Genomic DNA, 18,019 nt, shown 5'->3' with positions numbered 1-18,019 from the left:
CTAATAGTCTTGATTATGGGCTCTTAGGATCATATATACAGGGAAGTAATGAGATGCTGAAGACATATTCCTCTGAAAAGTCTTTAATGCTGTATCTTTATAAATAAATTAGTATTGATTTAGAACAGTTATTTTAAACAGATGAGATTAAAATGAATATTTATTTTAATTATAGGAATGAATTACATTCTTTCACGTTTTCCCTTACATTGGTTATCAGGCTTTCAGTGTGTGATTAGTGCTCTTAAAGGATCATCAAAAATAGTTTCTCTCAGCTAAATTTTTCCCCCATCCCAGCACATTAATGGTATGGAGAGCATTTCTGTGAATGAGGTATTATTTATTGAATTTCCTGAAATGTGTATTTTTGAAAGTGTTCTATTCCAGTTCATGGGCAGGGAATGTACTCGTACCATCTGTGCTTCCAAATGAGAGCTACAACACTTAGTCATCACTTTTTGCCACTGCTTAATTATTATCTCACTTTTTTCCCTGTACTTCACCTTTGGGAAACCATCTAGTTTCCAACAAAGCATCCTTTTTATGCTCTGTAATGATTTTAAAATTAAATTCCAGGTTGTTTATTAAAATGTCACAATCTGTCTACTTCGTTCTAGTGTTCTTTCCCTAATGTGCATATTTTGCTAATCTTATAAGTCATATTATTCCATTTAATACACCTCTTATTTGTTTTAGAGCAGTAGGTATTTCTTAGCATATTGTCAATTACATGAAAAGACTTAATGCTGGACATTATGTACAAAATTATTGATACTATAGACAGAAGCTAAGTTGTCTACATATTGTACTAATTGTTAAGTTAAATATAAAGCTATAAATCAGCTATCATGATAAATCAGCTATCGGGATAAAGAAATGAGTAAAGAAAATTGACTGATATTAAAAGAATTCCAATTCAGGTAATTATTTCTTCTTAGTAGGTAATAGGAAAATGGGTCAAATATTGTTTACCTGAGTTTTAGCACTCTTTACTTGCATGTGTTCTGTTTTTTTTTCTAGTGTGCAGTGTTTCAGTGATGTCAGTGCTATTATGCTGATTTTTTCACAATCATAATCATATTTTGTAGTAGATATTACATTCAACAAGTAATTCTCCATCTTTCTCTGATTGCTTCAAGGTGATGACACAATGACAGGTGATGGGGGAGAGTACCTTAGACCTGAGGATCTAAAAGAACTGGGTGATGACTCCCTACCTAGCAGTCAGTTCCTGGATGGGATGAATTACCTGAGATACAGCTTGGAGGGAGGACGCTCTGACAGGTATTCACATAAAGCTTTCCCTTGATATCAGAAGTGTGTGCAACATACTTTTATGATAATAATAAAAAAGTAGACACCATTATTGACACTTGATAGGTATCTCACTACTCTCAGCAGTTAGCATGTTATCTTACTGCATTCTCTAACAACTTCAAGTGTCCATTTTAAAGGAAACTGAGGCCTAGAGAGATTAAGTAGTTTAGTAGAAGTCAAGCATTGTAAGAATCAGAGCCATGATCAGTAAAGAGCTCTGAACCATTAAAATATGATATTTTTAATCATCTGCAACTTTTTTCTATAGGCAAATTAAAAGGACAGTTTTGCCTTATGGACACTCTTACTAAACGGCAGTTATAAGATCCTCCCAATCTCCTTGGGGTTTTCTGTTTGGGCCCTAGTTTCTGTGAACAAAAGTATGTTGTGAAGAAGGATTAAAAAGTAACAAATTGAGAAGAAAATGTTGCCTGGAACTGATTTTTTCATGCAAAAGAATCAGAACAGAATCCCTAAAGAGCCTGGATACCAAAAGCAATCATAGCAAAATCTGAAGGAGCCCAGATTTTATAGCCAAATCCAGGGAGGTTTATATTATATTCTGAAATATACAATCAATTTTTTGGGTTATTACTAACTAGCACACCACGTGTTTATTATTTTTTGAGGTAAACTGATTAAGAACATTCCGTGGTGCCTCATCAAAAGTATGACTGCCAATTTAGGTTAAGCATGTGGTTGTACATATAGTGTAATGTCTTTTGCTAATCAATTATCTTAGGTTTATAATTTTAATATTGGCTCTATTCTTGGCTGTATCCAGCTCATTTGGAGTGTAAGAAATAAATGCCTTAAAGAGTAGTCAATTCTGAATGGACAATTAGTAAAAACAAGCTTTTCTTGGGCCTTTCCCTTGAGTACTAATGCCTCCCTCCTATCTTTTTTTTTAAAAACAATTCAGTGTGCGTGTAATGAGTGCCTTTCTGGGCTGGCTTTGTGGTGGGTGCCAGAGGTACAAACATGACTAATATGTAATTGCTAAATTCATAATCTAATGGGGTGAGAGAGAGATGAAGCTAGTGGTACCCACAGAGTGCAACTGGAGCCCTGAGGCTCAGGCTTCCTGGAGGGAATGAGCCCGAACCGAGACAGAATAATAGTGATGATGGTGAAGAAAGGTGGGGAGGGCATTTGAAGCCTTAATAAGGTGAGCAAAGGCTCGTGGTGTGTGAGAGAAACAGAATAGTGCAGTGTGGCTGGAGTGTAAGTATGAAGGAGGGGAGGTCACATTTACATTTTGGATGGATCCCCCTGACAGTGATATAGAGGATGAATTTTAGAAGAAAGTTGTCAAAGGGCTAAACTCGGCAGTATCGACCATCTGAGAAATTACTGCGGTAATGTTCGCTGAAGTTGCTGGGACACGACTTGAACTCTAATCTGAGTGGTAGCAGTCATGGGGAGAGTTTTAGAAATGAAAAATTTGAGAATATATCTGTGAGGTAAAACTGGCCAGATTTGGTGATGGATTTCATGGGGTGGGTGAAGAAGAGGAAGAAGACTCGATTGGCTCCTTGGCTTCAATGACTTAGATAGAGAGTGGTCCTTGGGATCAGGGTACAGAAGGAGGAGCCATTTGGTGGGTGAGGGGAGGGGAGCTTGTGTTGGTGTCAGTGTTCAAGATATTGAATTTTGACACACTGATTGATTTGGGCCTCACAGTCTCACATTCTCAAAAGGCTTCAAATTTCAATAAAGTGAAATGTTTATGGCTTTGCAAAAATTCATAATAAGCTATGAATAATCATATTACTGTTATCCAAAAATCCTTTTTTTTTTCAGCTTGATTTCTTTTATTAAGAATAAGTGCTTGATTTGATCCTTCGAAAAGTACTTCTTCGAAAGTACTTAGTACTTAGTCTTAGTACTAAGTGCTTAGTCTTCTTCGAAAGTACTTAGTACTGAGAAAGATTTAGAACAGTACTTTCTATAAGACAGGGGTCAGTGCTTGGAGGATTCTACCTAAACTGAATACTTCTCAGCTTGTAAAGACAGGGGATATGAAACAAAGAAGACGTGAGCTGTTGTCCAGGTCCACACTTGCATTTCTAGAACACCAGATGTATTCATGCTCTCCAAGGTGGAATTATAGTCAGTATCTCATTTTCATGATTGCAATGCAATGTTTTATTTATTTTTTAAATTTTGCTTAGACAATTCAATATAAGTTACCTTTTTTCGGTAACCATTTTTTTCCTTTTCATTATTTCTTTATTTGGTGTGCTTTCAATAGTACCATGCCCAGGTAGGTATTACATAGCATGAAAACATGACCTTCCTGGATACATCCACATTTCCCTGCTCCCTGCTCCCTGCTCAATGTGTGTGTGTGTGTGTGTGTGTGTGTGTGTCTTGGCAGGGGGTGCTTATATTCTAGAATTATGGATTTATTCTCAAATTAGGATCTTTATGTATTAAATTGAATATCTATTCAAGCTAGAAGGGTGAATATTTTACTAGCATGAAAGTCTGTGACAGGCCCCAGGCCTGACTGTTTTAACTGTCACAGCTCCACCTTGTGGTTGATAAAACATTAGCATGGCTTCCCCAAAAGGAACCTAATTAGCCTATATATAGTTGGAGATGATTTAAAAAAAAATGATTCAGATGCCTAAAATGTACAGGGATGCAGAAGAATAAAAATAGGTAAATTTTAATCACATTGAATAGAAACACAGTCAAGTTGATTAGTTGGATTTTGTGTCCATTTTATTTTGTTATTACTCACAAATTAAAAATACTATTCAAATTCAATGTAAAACACTAAATAACAATGAACCACAAAAGATTCTCCATGTATTAAAGCAGACACATTGAAATTTTTGGATATTCACTTGCTCAGTGGGTTTGAAAACACCATTAATTGGATGTCTAATAAATATTGCAGCTTACTAAGATAGTAATTATTGTACTTTTCTGTGGAATTACAGACTTTGATACCACCTAATATGTGTCCAGAAACCAGTTGTATCATGGTGAAAAAAGTATAAATTTCAGATCATAAAAAACTTTTGGCCTATCCCTTAGCTAAACAGCAAGTAAAAATTTACACTTTTATGGGTATGTGTTATTGCAGATTTATTAACTGAACAGCACCACCTCTGACTTACTGGAAAAAAAAAAATGACAACTCTGTTGCAAAATATTTGAATTTGCTTGTACTGTTTTAAATCAGGGTAGGCAATTTCTGATCCAGAGACTTGAATTATCCCAGACCTTTGTGCTGGTCATGATTCCTTTAGAGAGAATAATTTCTTTACTCTTGGAATACTCTTACTTCATTTATTTCATTTAAGTAGATTCTATGACGTCATAGAAAAAAGATCAGTTAGAACTATAAACATTGATTAAATACCAATTAGCATTTTAGAAGGCAGAAAACAGAGTGAACTAGAATAAAATCAGAGGATAGAGATATTTAGACATACAGTTTCAACTTATTCTCTCTCCCTCTGTCTCTCCAACTTTCCTCACTCTCTGTCTGCATCTTCTAATATCTTTTTCTCCCTACCCCAATCTCCTTTTTTGGTCCGTCGCTTTGTCTCTTTCTTTCCTTTCTTCTCCCCCTGTATTTCTTTCCTGTTGGGGATCTAGGAAAGACAAAAAATAGCACCAACACCCCTTTGCTTCTCCTGTTTCAAAACCAATTGAAAGATAGACCCAGGTATCAGGTAGATGGATATCAGTAATCCACCTTTATTACTGATACATTGATTGCAGGATGTAGCTCTACATTCACAGCCAAATGAGCTCTTTAATACTTCATTCCTAAAGCAGACAGACACCCACCCAGTTATGGTGCCTCCCTGAGAGTGGCCATTGAGACCTGGCTGCTTTTTTTTCAAAGTTTACGCATTTACAGTGGTGGCAGCCACGTCACTGGGTCGTATTTGAGGTACCTTCTTTTTGCCATTCGAGTTGTTCCCATCCAAGCTAAATTTCCATTTCCCCTTTGAGACCTGCGTTTCTACTATTCCAGTGCTGCATTTAAGGGTTAATCTACATAGTGACGAAGTCTCTACTTGCTGTTATGGGCAGGCATTTTTACTCCTTTACTCCAGTGCCTGTTGATCCTTTAGTACTGTTCATTCATATGAATCTAGCACTTTTAAATGTGTAAAGTCACCATCTGGATCTTTGAATTCTAAAGCTGAGGATAGAGATTAAGTAATTAACAAACCTGAGCCCAACAGAACTAATGGGGGAAGATGGTTGAGCCTGTAGACACCATATCATTTCAAGAGGTTGACCTCTCTACTGTTTTCCCTTTCTTGGCTCAATTCAAAACAAATAAAGGATAATAGAATTTAAGAGCTGTTGATCTTAGTGCTGCCTGGTACAAAACAATACAAGTGCAGGAAAAAAGAAATGCTCAGTCCACTAATTGAGACAAGCTTTTGCTGAGATTAAAAACCCCTTTCCCCAATAATTTAATCGCCTTCCCATCCTCAATTTCAAGGTCACACCAAGGTTAGTCACAGCAGCCTGTTTATGAAGCTCACCATCAAAATCTAACTGCACAGCTGTAAAAACAGCTATAATATAAGCTGTTTCCAAGTGCCAGGATTAAAACCCCTGTGAATAGGTTTGCTAGGCATTCAGGCTGCTCCTGCCTTGGCTGCGTCAGGAGCCTCAATCTTCCCCAAGAGCTTATATAACATAAAATAGCATATTGTCAAATTCTATTTAGATTTGATTTTATTATAAACACAGATTAATATAGGTGTAAAAACATAGGATCAATTAAATATTTATTTTGTTTTTTATTGAAGTATATTTGATTATTTATTTATTTGGCCACACCATGTGGCATGTGGGATCTTAGTTCCCCAGCCAGAGATCGAACCCCTGTCCCCTGCATTGGGAGCACGGAGTCTTAACCACTGGACTGCCAGGGAAGTCCCAGGATCAGACAGTTAACTTTTTTTGATTCATGTCACTTACCCTCTAATATTCAGCATTTACTTTGGGGACATAAATCCTACAGCAGAATAGGAGAAGGCCCCAAATGACTATGAATTATCTACCAAGTGATGATTTCCTCAAAAATAATTGAAGTTGGCGATATTGACACCTCATAAAGATGACAGTATGTGGCTTACAAACTTAGGTATATTTGCAAAAGAAAATAGTTTCTACTAATAAATATGCTAACTTGACGTTTAGTCCATAATTCTGTAATGCTTCACTAGCCAAATACCCGCTAGCTAAACGTAAATGAAACCTTGCTTCTATCAATATTGTGAAAGTTTGCATATCTCTTTATTTTCCCCTATGGGCTTTGGGCTAATATTTTGAATACAGATCTTTAATACTTGGATTAACAGGTTTAAAATATAGTTTATTTAAGTTATCAATCTATTTGTCATTTGATTGTACAAATTGACTAGGAAGGAATGAAATTGCATCTATGCAAATGTCAAGGTTCACCAATTTCATCTGAGTATATAATTCAGAACTTTGAAATTCAGATTTATCAAAAATGTAAAGCATTGATTATCAAGGCCTAAATCCCATTTTGAAGCCAAACCTCAGTTTTGGTCAGTGTCCACTGGCAATTCGTTTTCGTGCTGGCGGATGTGTGTGGGTTGTGGGTTGGTCTTGGAAACAGTTTCTTGTGCTCTTGCATCTCATTGCCACAGCAACCAGCACTCTTTGGTGCTTCACTCACCACACACAGGACGTGCACAAGGAACAGTGCTGTCCTTTGAAATAGCATTGTTGGAAGCACCAGGGACAAACAGGAGGAACACCACTTCCGCAGGAAACATGCATCTGGCCACAGTTCATCTCACTCTGTAGCTTCCAGGGGTGTGTACCAACATTCAGTCATTCACAGTTGGAAAGGAGGAAAAAGAGGCGTGGAGAGAAAGGAAAATGAGTGAAAATGAAACCCGTGCTTTCATTTCATTCTCTCCAGGGCTGTCTTATTCCCCTCCCCCGCCCCCTAATATTTTTCTTAGTTGCAGGGAGATTTACATTTTACACAGATTTGAGCAATCTATCCTGGAATTATTTTCTGTGTGAATTTCTTATACTGGCAGTAAGTAAGCTACAGTTGTTGGTTTCAAACATTTCTGGGAAGAAAATGAATCAGATTAGGAGTATCAAATTTTATCTTTTGGATTCCCTTGTGCCCTTGCCATTGAGTGGTAGGAACCAGTCAAAAGATACGTCAGTTTAGTTGTTGGACAGAGAGGTACGGCAACACAGAGACCTGTGTTTCCTTCTTCCACGGTTGCGATTTATGTCCCCCTGGAAGTTGCACTGTTAGCTAATAGCACGCTTTTTTCACTCTCCTGCCCGGCTCATCATTTCATCCTCCCAACCCTACTACTGCTGTTGGTATATGACCATGACCTCCTGCCAACCTACCAGCCTTCGATCCTTCAGTTCCGACAGGTCTCACACCCTGAGCCATGCCTCATACCTGAGGGACAGTGCCATGATTGACGACACAGTTGTGATCCCCAGTCACCAGGTATGTGACTTTTTGCCTTCACATTTCTGCTTTCTGGAGAGCTTTTTAGCATTATCTGATGCCGGAAATGTCCAGAGGAAGTTTTTTAATCTAAAAAAAAAATTGTCTTAATTCAGTTGCTAATCTAGGATAAGGGATTTAAGAGTTTTTCTAAAACATAAAAAATGTTTGCTGCATTTTTCAGTGAGCAGAGTTTTTCTAAAATAGCATACTGCTTGTTTCTTCAGCTATACTGGATTCTTCCGTGTGGACATGATATATAAAACTCAATTCCTTTATAAAATCTCTATTAAAGGAAAATGTAAGGTAGGATGCATTTGAGGTATAGGATGAAAGGTACAGGTTAAAATATGTCTGTCTATATTTAAAATTGTTTTCTATTAGAAAAGATGTAGAATTTGTTATGGAATATTTTCATTTTAGATATAATTTTATCAGCTTTGGCTGGATATAGGAAGTAGATGAACACCTACTCTTTTCAAAGACAATTACAGAAATGTGATCCTATATCAATAATATAATTTAAATGGGAATGCATTATAAAGATACATTTTAAATGCCTTGGTCTTCTATCATATTTTTAAATGAACGTTTTTCCAGGTAATACCACTTTCCTGTAACGCCATTTTTTTTAAAGTTCATTATATTTTAATTTAATTGAAGGAACGTCTTTTTATTAAATCCAGTGTTCTTTGTGTTTAGGTGTCAACTCTAGCCAAGGAGGCAGAAAGGAATTCTTATCGTCTAAGCTGGGGCACTGAGAACTTAGACAACGTGGCTCTTTCTTCCAGCCCTATTCATTCAGGGTAAGTAAATCAATATTATGCATCCAGATCAAGAGGTAAAAAGAGATGAGTGAAAATAACAGCTTTGTCCAGTAGCTTTAGCTGATGGCTAGCTTACAAGGGAAGTGACCTTTTTTAAAACTTGCCACTGCTTTATCCACCATGGACTCTATCCACACAAACAAACCAGCAAAAAGCGTTGAATTCAGCATAGAAGAACTGACCATTGTTTTAAAATAAGTCGTAGAATTGCGTCAAACAGCTTGCTAACTAACCAGAGTATACCAGTGGCCTCCTTACTGTTCACGTTTTTGTCTTTAAGATGGCCTTGAAAAGAGGGGCAAGATCATTTGCTTTTTTGAAAGTTCTATTTACTAAGATTAACTGACTAGTTTAATAAATGCCTTTGCTTATGTATTAATGCATTTAAAATAATGTTTACAGAAGTGTGAGTCATACAAATGTATAGAGGAGTTCGCAAGCTGTTTGAAGTAAGGATGTTCTAAAAAGGAAAATTTGAAAGCAACCAGTCAGGTTCTCAGTTATCTTTTACAAGTCATCCAGATAATATATATGCCACTACTTAAGAACTGCTGCCTATTTATATTAACTCATTAAAAAGTAGGGCTTTGAGTTAATAATTTTAAACATTCTTAAAGACGTTCTTAAGTTATAAGAATTCAATTATGTGGAATATAAATTCCTTAAGGAGTTTTAAATTGTAAACTCTTCATGATTGCTTTTTTCCTTACATTTTAATGGTGTCAAGTTGTATAGTAATTTCATAATTACATATAAACTTTTAAGATGTTTTTATTTAATCACTTTTAATCCCTGCTCATATTTTATCTAACTAAATATAATATTTTGATTTAAATTATTATCCCAAACTTCTTTTCCATAATCCCCAGAAATATTTTTAGTAGATCCTTTCTTATTCTGATTATTCTAAAATATTCTCCTTTCAGGAAAGCATTCTAAGATATTGTAGTTAAAAATGTTGTACTTCTTAGCCTGATCTTCCGTTAAAGGCTCGGAGAATGAATGTAAAATTAGTTATTGAAAATAATCATAATATCTTCTTTGTTAAATAAGTAAAAGCTAGGTCTTGATACAAGTGTTATTCAAGGGAATAAAAACCAATTAAACCTCATCCAAATTTACTTACATATTTTTAAGTATAAAATAATTACAATCTGACAGCTATAAATTATTCAAAAAGCATAACATTGCATTCTGCTACTAAGTTTTTCAACAATGATGGGGAGAAAAAAAAAAGAAAATTGGACCTAGAGTGTTGATGGATAATAGTTCAGAATCTAGAAACCATAATCTAGTATTTGAAGCCCATAACCGGCCTACAAAGTGACGAGATGATTTCAAGCAAAATGTAATTAACTATTAGTAACCGAATTTATAAAAGAGTCAAAGTGTTATGGTGATATTTCAATTTCCAAAATAATTTACTTTAAAAAAGGAATTTCTTAAAGAAGTCTTAACTACTGAAGGGCAGTAAAATACTCAGATGAAGTACATCAATATACATACCAATAGTATAAAACTAGATACATGTATAAGTAATTAGAATTGATTACTTATGATGAAACAAGAGTATCCAGTGGTTAAAGTTTAATCACTCATTAAAATAAGGATCTTTAAAATCTTGGTCTCTAATAAATCAGTTTTTCTCTGAACCTCACACCTGATCACTGATGCTAATCCTCAGCTCTGGATTAGCATTAAGTGTACATTGGTATCACCTGGGAGCTTTAAAAAATACTGATGCCTAGGCCCCAACTCAAATCAATTACATCACAGTCTCTGTCACTGGGGCCTTGACACTGGTATTTTCTACAAGTACCAATAGAGCAGATATATATATTTTATACAAACTGTTAGAAAGGAACAAAATTGCCTAATAAAAGTTTGACTTTAAGGGTGACTTAGGTAATCAACATATGACTAGTTACTTCAAATATTTTTTATCCTTTCCATTTACTTAAGTATTCGTTCCTTAAGTATTCGTTCTTCACACACTGTTGAATTCTACAATGTATCAAACCTTGTGCCAGGCACTAAGGAAAATAGATGAGTAAAACCTAGCCACTCCCTTTAAGAAACACACCTATGTGTTGTTATTTGAACTTGGAAGACAATCTCTGGAAGAGAGATAACATGATGGTTAAGAGTGTGTTTGGAATCAGATCAATCAGAATTCAGATCCTGGCCCTGACACTCAATATGTGACACTGGGCAAGTTGTATAAAATATATAAGTTTCAGTTTACTTACCTATAAGATGAACGTTATATTATGAATTCCATAGTGGAGCTTTAAGGATTAGATGCTTCTTAAGTAGTTAGTATTTTGCCTAGAAAGAATAAGTACTCAATAGATTATAGCCATTAGTATTTATACAATCCCCATACACATTTTCCACATCTTTAACAAATTCCAAATCAGTGAAACAAAATGTATTCTGAATCCTGTAAATGACAGTAACCAATGTGGTACAGTTCATAATGGCAGTGTTTGACTTATTATTTTTAATCAGGTAATCTGTCACAAAGTTGTGTCTCTACTATAGTATTTGAATGAACACAGTGCAAAAGATGACTCTAATAGGATGGGTAGTTACCACTGAAAACTCAATGATTCTGAGGGTGATGGTATTTGAAAGCTACCATGATATGAATGTATATGAATAACATTCATAATATATCATGTAACAATGACATGTAATTTTATTAATTATATACCAGATTCCTGTGTAATAGTTTTTATATAGTTTTCAAGGAACTGAGTTTCTCTTTAATTAATTGGGTGAATTCCTAAGCCACTTCAAAATCTGCCCAAAATGTAAGAAAAAAAATTTTTTTGATAGAAGGGATAATAAAGTTAGCTTTTATATGCATATGCCACTAATTTGATGTATAATGTTCTATTAGATTAGATAAAGGGATTTTAGATTAATGGAAGACACAGCTTCTACCAATAAGCGCTATTAGTGATTTTCTTTCACTTCTACTGTTTCCAATGACTAATGTCTGTCACTATAGGAGAATAGGTATCAGTGATTAAAAAATCTGTTCTGACCAATAGATACAGCCAATAGCTAGCAAAAGAAAGGCTGACAGTAATATTTTTGTTGTTGTTCTTGAAGAAGTTGCCTTCCTGATTCACAGTCTAACCAACAATTATTATTTCTAGTATCCCAGTCATAATCACATCCAACACAAGGTTGGACAAGAATTTGAATTTTACAGTTCTTCCCTATTTCATAAGTGCATAATGAATCAACAGATGTAAGGCACAAGTTCCTAGTGAGAGCTAGTTTTGTGACTCATTTGAAATATTATTATTTCAAAAGTCTTTATTTTTATACTTTTTTAATAACAACCAAGTGCCAACAAATAAATGTCAATTCATGATGTTATACTACAAGATATGGTAACTAGAAGTCAATAAGAAAGTAATCTTTTAAAGGACTTCTTTTTCTTAAAAACATGTTGAAGATGGTTCTGCTGTGAACCTAAAACTACTCTAAAAAATATAGTCTATTTAAAAAAAAAATGTAAAGATGTTAGCTCAAATAGTGGAAGGTGATATTTGAAACTCAAGGAAGTTAAAGCTGTTTCTCATTTGACAACGTTAATATTTATCTAAGTACATATAGCAGTTAATTTTGCTGTTAGTGTATTTCAAACACTTTTTTTTAAAGGTACATGAAGGTAAATTCTTCTGGATGAAGAAAATTATTTTATAAGTAGCAAAATAACTGTTTTGTAAGGCTGGGTTTCTGGTCCAGAGGATATGTATATCCATTTGTATATCACCAGGTGTTGAAAACCCAAGTGGACTCTGTGAAAAACGTATGGAGTGTTTTGAGGAAGAGCAGACTCAGGTAGAAGAAGAGTGAAAGGCAGGACTGTAAAGTGGGATTCAACAATATGACCAGCGAGGAAGACAGCAATCCCCGAAACAGGGAGTGAAAGTCTTGAAAAAAGCACTAAGATTTTGTTTACATAGTTTTTGTTACTTACTAGTAGGTAATTAATGTTACCTACTCTGCCTTATAGTTTATGCTATTGTGTGTCATTGGAGCTATTTTTTAAATTGTGCCTTTTCTGTTTGCATTTCTTCTGTAGGAGCCCAAAAGGTCATTACCATTATTTTGAAAGTATTAAAAGTATGAAAGAAAAGCTTTGGAGGCAAAACTATGTCCATCAAATCGAAAACTTTGTAACTCTCACTATAATGCCCTTTGATGCTTTGTAGGTTCTTGGACATTTAGATTTTAAGTGCCCACGTAAGCCAGAGTTGAATAAGGCTACAAATCCATGTCCAGTGATTTTATAATATCCCAGTTCCCTAACCTGGGAGTTGCTACAGAGCCCCCGTACCTGGCTCTTCTCTCAGCATTTGCATAGAGCTGTATCTCATTTGTATTTCCATCTTTTTTTCAATGAATACGGTATTGGTATATAAATAATATATCTCAGTTGAAAGTCACTTCTGATTTCATTCTTTATATTTCACGTTATCCATTCCTTCTCTGTGCTAAAGTATCTATTCTGTTGCAGCCGCACCTCTCCATGTCTTGATCGTGACAACAGCAGGTGAACTTCTGCATAATTCTTTCTCTGAACATGTTGCCTCTTCCTCTCCTCCTTTTGTCATTTCCTTCTGCATATACCCTACCTCAGGATGCTTTAGTGTGACCATACCTAGCCAGAGAGAGAGAGAGAGAGCGCGCGAGGGAGAATGATGTGTTTTCTCCAAATCATGGCCATATGGTAAAGAGAAAGTGGGTATTTCTTATTTTGTTGGAAATTAGGTGGGGTTGTACCGAAATGAATGTAGACCTAAAGTGAGAGCCTGTCTTGGTCATGGGTCTCCATATCTCAGCTTCTTTTGTGAGAACAAGTGCTACATAGAGCTGAAAAATGCTATTCCAGCAATTATGCAAATTGGTTGAGCTATTTTCAAGTTATAGTAAAGGTTATGATTTTAAGTGTCACTTAGCAGAGTTTTTTTTTTTTTTAACTATATTCTAGGTGAACCAAAGGCTGAAAGTTTACTAGTGCATTTGCTTGCTAGTACTACTTTAAATGCAGCCTTTTGATATTTTACAAATTGTGCTATAGAATGATTCCAGTGTTCTAAAAAATCCATTATTCTATTTTATTTTAATAAAGTTATTTTAAAGGTTCTTATCAAACTGCTGATTATTGTATTTAATTTTACAGTCACCCATCATGATACTAAAGATTGTCTACAAATAAAACAGTTTTCAACTTTGAAAAATTTACATCCATTCTTTTACTTTTTTCTGAAATACACACTAAATATTTTGTTTCTATACATGAACATAGTGAGTGATAAATACTTTTTTGGTGATTTTAACAAGTTTGAGACACTTTTTTCAAAGCCGTTTTTCATCAGTTTTTCAGTTCATGGAATTTCAAAGATTGGGAAGGAATTAAGGAAATTATAGAGGAGAAAGAGCTCATGATATGGTTTTCTCATAGTACCCCAGAAATCAGATTTAATTTAAGGCCCTCTTGCTATGTATATGTGGATCACTGAAGCACCCTGATGACATTTTTTCCCCTATTTTCCATCAATAACTAACTCTGAATGCTGCAGTTTCCTCCCTGTCCCCACCCCATGGTCCTGGATGAATTAAAAGTAAACCTAAGGATTCATAACTTTTGGGGTGGAGGATATAGTCCTGAAAAGTGCAGAATCATTGTTTTCTGCTGCCTCCTCTGGAGCATGTACCTGTGTAGCTAATCAACTACATATTCCTAGGCAAGTCATCTGCATAATAATGGATTGCTTTTGCTTTTATTCCTTTTAAATTGTGATAACATCGTATCTCACAATTTAGAAAACTTCAATGAGAGTTTCTACTTTGCATGATTGTTGAATTTCATTTGGAGAGTAAGATATACAATTAAAGGCGAGTATGTTACGTGATGTTTTTTGTTTGTACAGTCTGAAGTCAATGTTTAGTGCAGTATGTGTATACATTTTCTGCAAAACTGCTCCTTGACTGTTTTAACCATACAGCAAAAATAGTGTATATTTCATGCAGGAGTAGCAGTTTATTTTCCAAATAGGAATGCTTCCAGAACATCTGAAATGGAATATTCCAATAGGTTGCCTACCCTAGTTAGAATTTTAACACCAGAAGGCCACCTTAGAGTTTAAGAATTTAATGTCTCTCATGTTATGGGTGAGAAAACTGAAACCTAAAGATGTTAAGTGACTTGCCTGAGGTTACAGCAATAATTCAAGACAGGGATAGATCTCTTGATAGATCAGAGTTGGATCCAGGAAAGAGCATGGTACTTGCTGCATTATCTTGTGCTCTGTGATAATAGTATTTTTATATCTTCTTTGAATAGTACAGTTCATAAACCAATGAAAACTCCATATTAAACTGCTTTAGCAAAGTTCCGGGTTCATTGCAGGTATTTAATAAACATTAGTTTCTCTGTTTATTTTTTAGGTATTATATTATACTATAATTTTTAAGACATTCAAAATATATAAAATCCTATGGGTGCCAGGAAAGGAAAATGATGGGACAAGCATTTATTGAATTCTATGTGCTTTACCCACACATGATTTAACCCTCACTCTGCCCTTAAGTGGTGGTATGATTATCCTTCATTAACAGATGAGGCTCTAGTCAGTGCTCACAAACAGTGGAGCTGAGCCTTAATCCATATATGATACCTCTGTGCATACTTAATTACATGTTCTTACTTCAACTCCTTTCATCTCCAACTGTTTATAGGCATTATCTTGTCCCATTTTTAATCTGAAAATATGAGAAAATCATATTTACTTAATCAAACCTAGCATGTGAACTGATTCATCTCATGATTCCCTCCTTTCCAACCTTTCACTTTTTCCTATGGTACCAAAAAAAGTAAATGGTCTCTTATAAACTGCTTTTTGCTTTTTGAAATTGTCTTTTTTTTAATAAATTTATTTCATTTATTTATTTTTGGCTGCTTTGGGTCTTCGTTGCTGCGTGAGGGCTTTCTCTAGTTGTGGCGAGCGGGGGCTACTCTTCGTAGTGGTGCGTGGACTTCTCATTGCGGTGGCTTCTCTTGTTGAGGAGCATGGGCTCTAGGCGCGCGGGCTTCAGTAATTGTGGCACGCGAGCTCAGTAGTTGTGGCGCACGGGCTTAGTTGCTCCACAGCATGTGGGGTCTTCCCAGACCAGGGCTCGAACCCGGGTCCCCTGCATTGGCAGGCAGATTCTTAACCACTGTGCCACCAGGGACGTCCCTTGAAATTGTTTTATACATCACAAAATAACTATCCACTAATTCTACTACCTATCCAAATAGTGACACCTTTTGATTCTGATCTTTTTAAATGAAAATGCTCAAATGCTAACCCAATTTTATATTACAAACTATTGGGATTAATGATTAGCATGTTGACTTTTATCTAAAAGATTTTTCATCAGCACTAGATATAAACTTGAATCATTATTTCTCTTATTCCCTCTTATTTGAAGAAAAGACTTCTTTTGGTATACAATTCTACATAGTCAGCTTTTTAATTAGCTGTTTATTCTACAGTTACATTATTTGAGTCTGATTGGCTTAGGGTATTTTCTTGCTAAATTTGTAAACATTTTTATTCATTTTTACTATCAGTATTTAGCTCTTTCATGACTTCCAATGCTTTTGTTTCTTTCTTGATATCCTTCTGATTTACTTTCCTCTCCATCTCCCTCCCTCCCTCCCCACCCCTTTCTTTGTCTCTCTCTTTCTCTGTCTCTCTCATCAAATAATTCCCTCAGTAGAGCTTGTTGCTTTTTGTTACTCTGTTGCATTTCCTTTAGTTATTTGATAAAGACACAAAAACTTGTTTTCAATGGAAATTTAATTCTTCTTTTCTCTGAATTATGCACATTGGCACCTAAATTTTTCCAATTTGCTTTGTGTTCCAGTGCAGTACTTAAATATAATTTTCCAGATCTGTGATGACACCAAGACACATATAGTTAAATTTATCTACTTGAAGCTCCGGTCTTTAAGTTCTTTTATTTTCCAATCTTTGGTCTTTCTTCATCCTCTATCAAGGGAAATAAATATATTGGGTCTCTCATTTTGGAGCAGGAAAATTCCAATAGAGGAATATTTAATATTGAGGTCAGTCCTTCTCAACTGTTTTGCTATTTTATGAGCTGAAATATCTGAGTGTAGTAATTTGAATGAGGTCTGACTGGATTGTTTGTCCAGGGACCAGAGAATTAAATAACCTTCTACTTTAGGCTTCTTCTCAATTAGAAATAAACATATACAGCTTCTCACAACTTACCATTTTCACTCTTCCATTCATTCACTATTCAACAATTATTAATTAACTACCTACTATGTGCTCTGTTTACATTGTGCTAGGCACTGGGGGGACACAGGAAGAAATATGGAGAACAAGGTCACTGCCATTGTGGGACTGATATGGCTCCTATATATGGTTTAATTCATTTCTCATTGACCAGGAAAGTAAGTGATTCTGAGTAAGTGAAACCATCATGTGACATTTGGGGCTTAGACTGTGAGCATCTTGGCAGCAACAACTACATCTTTACTTTCTGTATTCTCACTCAGTTCCTAGCAGGGCACCTGGCATTTACTAGGAGGGTAACAAATTGTTGCATGAAAAGGGGTGTGGAAATTATGGAGTAAATGAGAACAAAAGACAATTTTAAAAGGATCAGTCAATGACACAAAATCAGAGAAAGTAATCAAACATATAGTTACTTTAACATTGTTACAGCCAAGAACATAGCTACTTCAATTCATTTCTTAGAGCAGCGGTCTCTAACGTTTTTGGCACCAGGGACCAGTTTCATGGAAGACAGTTTTTCCACAGCCAGTGGTCAGGGGGATGGTTTTGGGATGATTCAAGTGCATTACATTTATTGTGCCCTTTATTTCTATTATTATTACATTGTAATATATAATGAAATAATTATACAGCTCACCATAATGCTGACAGGAGGCAGAGCTCAGGCAGTAATGCGAGCGATGGGGAGCGGCTGTAAATACAGATGAAACTTCACTCATTTGCCCCCCGCTCACCTCCTGCTGTGCGGCCTGGTTCCTAACAAGCCATGGACAGATATCGGTTCATGGCCCAGGGGTTGGGGACCCCTGCCTTAGAGAATGCACCTCTAGAAGATATTCTAAATGGAGATGTTATATAGGCCCTAAGCCATCACTGGAATAAACATAGTGGAAATATAACAGCATGTAACATGAACTGGGAAATTCCCTAAATGCCTTCAAATGGTACAAATAGTATTGAACATTGATAATATTAAGCAGATGTATTATAGTTCCTTACTAGTTTGAGTCCCTGTTCTTCACCAGTGCTGCTAG

The 18,019-nt window shown here is 35.5% G+C and overlaps 1 protein-coding gene across 2 annotated transcripts in view; it reads left to right on the top strand.

Moving 5' to 3' along the window:
- The window catches only part of ANK2 (ankyrin 2), a 248,589-nt gene that overhangs the window by 170,246 nt on the left and 60,324 nt on the right, over positions 1-18,019 (top strand). For both annotated transcript variants that reach the window (XM_061192043.1, XM_061192042.1), the window contains exons 23-25: positions 1,140-1,284; positions 7,717-7,819; positions 8,522-8,625. In XM_061192043.1, the coding sequence (XP_061048026.1) occupies positions 1,140-1,284; positions 7,717-7,819; positions 8,522-8,625 (352 nt within the window). The remainder of the gene's footprint in view (positions 1-1,139; positions 1,285-7,716; positions 7,820-8,521; positions 8,626-18,019) is intronic.

This window comes from Eubalaena glacialis, chromosome 5, assembly GCF_028564815.1.
Source record: "Eubalaena glacialis isolate mEubGla1 chromosome 5, mEubGla1.1.hap2.+ XY, whole genome shotgun sequence".
NCBI classification, from domain to species: Eukaryota; Metazoa; Chordata; class Mammalia; order Artiodactyla; family Balaenidae; genus Eubalaena; species Eubalaena glacialis.
Note: the sequence above shows the minus strand (reverse complement) of the source record. Positions and strands in the feature narration are given on the sequence as shown.